The 8,072-nt window shown below is 36.4% G+C and overlaps 1 protein-coding gene across 1 annotated transcript; it reads left to right on the top strand.

Moving 5' to 3' along the window:
* Nucleotides 1-240: 240 nt before the first annotated feature.
* Nucleotides 241-7,744, top strand: LOC107942422 (PH, RCC1 and FYVE domains-containing protein 1). Its single transcript, XM_016876088.2, has 9 exons — nt 241-931; nt 1,038-1,124; nt 1,363-1,452; nt 1,542-1,622; nt 1,748-1,906; nt 1,984-4,032; nt 5,641-5,787; nt 6,634-6,917; nt 7,293-7,744. The coding sequence occupies exons 1-9, from the start codon at nt 884-886 to the stop codon at nt 7,384-7,386; spliced, it is 3,039 nt and encodes a 1,012-aa protein (XP_016731577.1). The 5' UTR covers nt 241-883; the 3' UTR covers nt 7,387-7,744.
* Nucleotides 7,745-8,072: the final 328 nt, after the last annotated feature.

The following is an 8,072-nucleotide window of genomic DNA, read 5'->3' as shown; positions in this document are numbered from 1 at the left end:
AGTAAAATTTTGAAAGAAAATAAAGGAGAGGATTAAAATTTTGAGAGGGAAATACTCCCAAAAAGAAATGGAAAGGGGGGAATGAGTTTGAGATGGACAGGGGATGGGGAAGGGGAGCAAAAGTTAAGAGGGAAAAGTGAGAGGAAATAAAAATTTTGGAAGGGAAAAAAATGACATAACATTTAACAGAACTAAACAAAAGACATAAAAAAACATAGAACAAACAATCCCTATCTCGTAGATTTTAATTGCATACGTGGCGTGTTGAACCGGCTCAAAAACCCCAAGAAAAATTCATTGATCAACAGGCAGTTCAGAAAAATAAGAAACATTCCCCTCGTCGGAGACAAAGCGGGACAAAAACAAAAATCAAACCCTTTTTTTTCCCTTTAGTTCCTGATTCAAATGAGGGATTTGTAAAAGAAAGGAATTTAAAAAAAAAAACCCTCTTAAAATCTCATAATTCTCGTTTCGTCAACTTCTAAGATCTCGAATATATGTAGTTTTTTTCCACAGCTGTTGAAATTATTCGTCAAAAGTTCAGGGGGTGAAATTTTGGCATCGTAGGTAAAACTTTCACCAGCATTGTCAAGATTGAAGCTTTTTCTGGTAATGTGGAATAATTGCAAAGTTTGTTGTTACATTTTGAAGATAAAGATAAGAAATTCTAGGGTTTGAAGTAGAATTTGAGCTATCTTGTTTTTTAGAGTTAGAATTGTTGAATTAATGGGTTAGACAAAAAAAAAAGGGAGGAAAATTCAAACCCGTTTTATTTGTGGAACTTTACACAATGAGGTAGCTCTCTGAAGTGGAGGTGTTTTCATGGAGCAAAGTTGGAAAACAATAATATGGGAAGATTGGTGGTCTGATGGCTTCACCTTGAATGGCTGATTTCCAGAAGAATGGTCTCGCCGAGAAGGACATCGACCAGGTTTCTTTCTTCCTTTTTCACATATTTTGATTGTATATTTTCTTAGTCTTGGAGACTAATGAAGATTTTCTCTTTTCTTTTTTTTTTTAATGGATTTATTATACAGGCCATTACTACGCTTAAGAAAGGAGCCTCCTTGCTTAAGTATGGACGTAGAGGGAAACCTAAGTTTTGCCCTTTCCAACTCTCTAATGTATGTTGTCTTTATACATTTTCCTTCTTGAAGTTTTAAAGGCTGTTGTTTCTATTCTCATTTTCACTTGTGCACTAGTCATTTATTGAGGTTTTATGCTTTTGGCATTGCTAAACATTGAATGGTCAATCTAAAACCTCAAGCTGAGTTATCATTAGTAAAAAAGACAAATTGTCGCTAGAAAATTGCTTCATTTTTTCATTCTTTATAGTCAGATACTTTATTTTGATTTTTTCAGGATGAGTGTAAATTGATATGGTACTCTAGGAAGAAAGCGAAACATATTAAGCTCAGTGAAGTTTCCAAGATCATTCCTGGACAGCGTACAGTGAGTTTTATACTTTTTACATATTATTTGATTCCCAACAATTTCATAACCATAATGGTTTTTTTTTTTTTACTTTATTTGGCTTGCAGGCAATTTTTCAACGATATCCTCGGCCTGAAAAAGAGTATCAATCATTTTCACTGATATGTAATGACAGGTCCTTGGATTTGGTGAGTGTTTGTTTATGGATCTTTTTATTATACAGAGTTGTTAAATGTATCAATGCTAGTAAAATGTACTGAAGCTTCTATGGTGTCTAGATGCTTTGATTTGATACCATCCTTTATACAAACAGATATGTAAAGATAAGGATGAAGCTGAAGTTTGGTTAATAGGTCTTAAGGCATTGATTTCTCGTGGTACATATCACAAGCGGAGAACTGAAGTAAATGGCAGTGCATCAGTAGATAGTTCTCAACCATGCAACCAAAAAGCTTCTCCCAATTCGCCATTGGTATTGTTTTCTACTTAATGAAGCTTGATAACTTTACTTGTTTAGTATTTTTTGTAACTCTTTTCTCATTATTACAGGATCCAGAAGATGCTCAAGGAATTCAAGCACCTTATGAGGCACACAATAGATTGGGAAAGGCATTTGCTGATATAATTACACATACTTCTTTAGTCAAGAGTGTCAGTGAACCAGATTTAGTTGGCTTCAGCTTAGTATCAACTGGGTCTGTAGAGAACTCAAATAGTCGGAGTTCTGGAGCTGATGCAATTAGAATCAGTTTATCTAGTGCTGTAAGTTCATCAAGCCATGGTTCTTCCCGTGAAGACTTTGATGCCTTGGGAGATGTTTTCATTTGGGGACAAGGTATTGGTGATGGAGTATTGGGTGGTGGTACTGATAAAGTTGATGATTCGTTTAACACGAAGTTGGATGCACTTCTGCCAAAAGAATTGGTAACAACAGTGGTTCTAGATGTGAATAATATTGCTTGTGGAGATAGGCATGCAGTTTTGGTCACAAAGCAAGGCGAGATTTTCAGTTGGGGGGAGGAATCAGGAGGCAGGCTTGGGCATGGTGTGGAAGCAGATGTTCCCAAACCTAAGCACATAGATACTCTCAATGGCATGAAATTTGAATCAGTAGCATGTGGGGAGTATCACTCTTGTGCTGTTACAGTCTCTGGGGATCTTTTTACGTGGGGTGATGGAACACACAACTCAGGTCTTCTTGGGCATGGAACTGGAGTCAGTCACTGGATTCCCAAAAGGGTTAGCAACATGGAAGGTAAACATGTCTCATATGTATCCTGTGGACCATGTCATACAGCTCTGGTGACATGTGGCGGCCAGTTGTTCACATTTGGAGATGGATCTTTTGGTGCCCTAGGCCATGGGGATCACAGTAGCTCAAACATTCCACGGGCAGTAGGGACTTTAAGTGGATTACAGACGACAAGGGTTGCCTGTGGTGCTTGGCACACTGCTGCAGTTGTTAAGATTAGGTCCGAATCATATGATTCAGGGTCTCCTGGTAGCTCTTCTTCAGCAAAGCTGTATACATGGGGGGACGGAGATAAAGGCCAACTTGGACATGGTGATAACAAACCAAGACTTTTTCCCGAATGTGTTGCTGCTCATTTTGATGAAAAAATCTGTCAGGTTGCCTGTGGATATAATCTCACAGTTGCTCTAACAACCTCTGGGCGAGTATATACAATGGGGAGTTCTGCTTATGGTCAATTGGGGAGTGCTACAGCTGACGGCAAGGTTCCAACTCGGGTTGAAGGTAAAATAGCAGATAATTTTGTGGAAGAGATTGCTTGTGGATCATATCACATTGCTATTTTGACTTCCAAAACAAAGGTTTATACTTGGGGAAAGGGCTTAAATGGGCAATTAGGTCATGGAGATATCAATGACAGAAATACACCAACCCTAGTTGAATTTCTGAAAGACAAGCTAGTCAAGAGTGTAGTTTGTGGTTCAAACTTTACTGCAATTATAAGTCTTCATAAATTGGTATCCGCTGCTGATCATTCTATGTGCTCTGGTTGTCGAAATCCATTTGGTTTCAGAAGAAAACGTCACAATTGTTATAATTGTGGGCTAATCTTCTGTAAAGCATGCAGTACTAGAAAATCTCTGAAAACTTCTATGGCTCCGACTACAAACAAACCATATAGAGTGTGTGATGAATGTTTTGTTAAATTGAGAAAAGCTGCAAAATCTGTTTCTGTAGTATGGACTTCAAAAGCCAAAAATGGAATTTTGCCTCGTAAATCCATGGATAGAGAACTCTGCAGACTTTCTCTTGACTCAAGCTATCAGGCTGAAAGTAGGAATTTCAAGCATGAATTGAAACTAGAATCACAGGCTCGCCCCCTCTTCCCAGTTCAAAATGGAAATTTTCATCTCGGAGGATTTTTTTCACCAAAGATGTCAATTTGTCCAGTTAGAGATTCCAAGAAAATTTTACCAGCTTCCATTTCAAGTTCCAAAAAGACTTCTCGGGCAACATCTCCTGCTTCAGGGAAGTTGAGCCCAAATCGCTCTTCTGAAGTAACCTTTGATGATTCAAAGAAAATGAATGACAGTCTTAACCGAGAGATCATAAATTTAAGGGCACAGGTAGCCTATTGAGACAACTTTATCACTTATTAAATTCAGTGTGAAGCATTGACATTACCAAGCAATGAGCTTGCGTTATTCTTTGCATGGTTTTAAAAACAAAACAGAAAGAGTGTTTTACTTAGAATTTATTTTTTATATACTTTAACTAAAAGGAAAATGATGCTTTTGCATTAGTTGGAAAGTTTTCTGTTAATTGTATGTATTCTATGGGCTTAACCGCAAATTGGAGAAGGGGATAACGACAGAAATTGAACCCTGGCCTTTTGGGTGCCAACAGGGGCTTAACCACTGTTTCCTTATGTTGGCTGTCAGGTATTGAATATGAAGAAACTTTGTTTGTCGACTAGGTACTAGGGTAAGAGACTAGTATATCTCATATTTTGTTTTAATGTAATGAACGAAGTCTAGTTAAAGTAAATGACGGTTGGTTGATTATGCAACAACTTATTCGTACTTATAGGGAAGTGTAGATCTTGATTATGATTACAAATTCATTATATATATCAATAAAGTTGTTTTAGAGGAAACTTATTCTACTTACAATAGTGGAAATAATAAAGAGCAGGTAATAAGGATGTCTTTTTGGCCAAAAAAAAATAAAAAATGCTTTATTTCAAGGTTGCTTCACAGGACAACTGTTTCACTAGAAAGATCATGTTCAGGGTATTCCCATTCATAGAACAACTCATAAACAGAATAACACCTTTGGAAAGAAAACCTTGAAGGAACAACTTCACATAACAACTCTTTCAGTGAACAACACTTTCATAGGAAGCACCTCCACTGAGAATTATTCTGAGAAGACTTTTCACCCAATAGTAATTCACCAAAGTACAAAAAGCTAGAAATAACCTTGAAATATGAAAATTTTCAATATTAGGATGTTATGGTGAGCTTGACTTGTCAAATATGAAAATATTTAAGAGATTTCGCATTTATCTTGAGGTTGAGTGCTTCTCACTTCCTTTCATAGCAAATAGTGGTCTTTTTTCCATCGTTTTCCGGTACCAAAAACAACTTAAATTCTCAATTACAAAAACATTAATACCTTAGTAACTGACATCTTCTATCTATACCTGTTAGATATCCATATTTTGTAACTCTTACTGTAGGACCTGTAAGGGTTTTAGCAACTCATTTAGGGAGTTGTCTTTTGGGTAAACTGCCTTTAAAGTTATATAATCTCGATTCTTTCCTCAGCCTTATTCTTTGCCATACTCAAGTTTTGCTCTCAGTCTTCCTCTTTGCCTTTTTCTAACATCCTGTTTCATTTGTTTACAAGCTTTTCGTTTATTTATTTGCTACCAAAGAACCCTCTACAAGAGGTTAATGTTTGTGATCATGTTTTGGCAAAAACATGAGCTTCCTGATGACAGGAATTTGTTATTTTTGTTGAACCCCTTGATCTTGGACTTCCTTTGTTTGCTGATATTTTTGGGCTTTTACTATACTGGGGATTGTTCGTTGTTACTTGAACTCTTTGTTTATTTTATTTATTGAATGAAACTTCCACTGCTATTGACTTGTGATTAATTTGTTTAATTGTTTCACTTATCTAAACTGATAGGAGGGTAAGAAGATAAATATGCTGGACATTTCTTGCAGGTTGAAGATCTTAGTAGCAAATCCAAACACCTTGAAGCTGAACTTGAAAAGACATCAAAGAGATTAAAGGAGATCACTGCAGTAGCAGAAAATGAAGCTAAAAAATGCAAATCAGCAAATGAAGTTATTAGATCTCTTACTGCTCAGGTTGAATATATTTGCTCATGATGTTACGGTTAAGAGTTAGGAAAATAGATAAATATATTTTCAATCGTTTGAAGGGAGTATTAGTTTATTTGTTTCAAATTTTATGACATTTAACAAGGACAGATACAACATACAGTCAACGTCCTAAATATTAGTGAACATTGTCAACCGAGTAGTATATATCTTGGTTTTGAAAGGTATGCTGCTAAAAGATGTAAACTGAATTGTCTTTGTTATTGAACCATTGAAGCAACTAGTTAGGCTGCAATCAGACAATTCCAGTAAAATTTTAGATACGGGAAGCGTTCTTGCAGATCTTTTAGGCTGCAATCAGACAATTCCAGTAAAATTTTAGATACGGGAAGCGTTCTTGCAGATCTTTCTGTAACAAAGAAATATAGAGAAGTAAGATAGGAGTGGGAAAGGAAATCCTACCGTCAGGCATGCATAAATTTTCTTCTGAACTAGCCACTAAAAGCTTCGTTTTTTTTTTTTCAAATAGCATAAGCCGTGTGGATCATATGGTACTCGTTTTCTAGCTTACCGTTATGTAATATGTTCTTATACTTATTATGTTTAAAATATGAGAAATCATATAACCAGCAGTGTGCCATAAATTCTATCATTTGCTTTTTAGCGTGTATGATGCTTTCACAAGCTGAAACTAAGACAATGACAAAAAGAGAATATACTCAAGTAAAATTCAACTTTGCATCGCAAAAGAACTAGTATGCCTGTACTTTTCTTCATTTCCCTTGAGGGCAGGGGATTGTTGTTGATTCTTGTGCAGTCACATGCTCCATAACTTTCTCTGATATTGTTGTTTATGGTCAACTGATCTTGCAGTTGAAGGAGGTGACTGATAAACTTCCAGCAGGCAAGAGTGCGCTCCACAATTCCAGTTCTATTGCCACAAACACCCAGCGCATGCACTCTGATAATAGCCATGCGACCAGCGTAAGGCTTCCACGAAGCGAAGTAAGTTGTAATCTAGACAACATCTCCATGTCTCATGGAACCAAAGGACAAACCGAAAAGTCGGAGACAATAATACAAGATGAACCAGGAGTGTACTTAACTTTGTCACCCTTGCCTAATGGCAGTAATGAACTCAAGCGTGTTCGATTTAGGTATGTTTTTGTGATCCTTTCTTTTAAAGTCAACAATTTGATTGATCAACCAACGAATCTCGACATTTGCTGATTGCTTTCTATCGGCTTTTACTTCAATAAACTCACATCCAATCATTGTGTTGTCAATTGCCTATTTTCTCCCTTTTTTGTGATGATTAAGTAATGGGTGGGGACCTGAAAACAAGGTCTCCGTTTTGGAGGTAATATGTTCTTAGATCTCCTTGCAATGTTACAGTCAGAGTTTGTATCCTAAACTTGCAAAAAGAAGATACTCTGGATTTATTCAAGCCTTTGCCTTTGCCTTTGCATTTACTTGAGTAACTTGAGAAAAAAGAAGGTTGAGTCTAAAAGGATGATATGCTCCTTTTGCAGTCGGAAACATTTCACAGAAGAACAAGCAGAAAACTGGTGGGCTGAACATGGGGATAAAGTATGCGAACGCCATAATATCAGAAATACATGTTAGTCGTGAAGCTTGGGCACCATTAGATTTTCTATGAACACTGGATTGGTTACTGCCATCGCCATTTTACTTGAAGCTTATATCAAACATTTTACTTGAAACTGTTGATTTCTTCTCCAAATTACATGGAGGAGCTTATATCAAGGATCATGTCAGAAATTATCAGGTAGTGTGAGTTATTGAAGCATATAGGGAGAAAATGAAGGATACAAGAAATTGCATTTTTAACTTTTGTTGTTGTTTTTTCTTTCCTTGGAACCTGAGATTGGTTAACAGATTATTTTCTTCGTTGGGGCAATTTTATTGCCTTCAGGGTAGCGTAACATATCTTTTTCAATTCAAGAACGCTATTCAATTTTAATCTTTGTTTTTTGGCATTCATAAACATATTTCTCTGATGCTATGCACATGCACAGTACAAACTCATCTTCGAACGCACTAAATTGTTTCAAGGACTGCCAAAATAACATTTCAGTTTAAAATATAAATAATCACAGAGCTGAAAGAATGCCATTATTGTTAACTAAGCACCGTTAACTAGGCCTATTTGAGACTTTCCATTTACTATGAGAGGGAGGAGTTCAAGTTACTTGAGTTTGTTTAAAAAGATTAAACATATTATAACGAGAGGGGACGAAGTTCTTTTCATGACCCGGGCACCCTCCTATTGTATTCAGATTCAACAATTG

Source organism: Gossypium hirsutum, chromosome A03, assembly GCF_007990345.1.
Source record: "Gossypium hirsutum isolate 1008001.06 chromosome A03, Gossypium_hirsutum_v2.1, whole genome shotgun sequence".
NCBI classification, from domain to species: Eukaryota; Viridiplantae; Streptophyta; class Magnoliopsida; order Malvales; family Malvaceae; genus Gossypium; species Gossypium hirsutum.
This window is presented reverse-complemented; position numbering and strand designations above follow the sequence as displayed.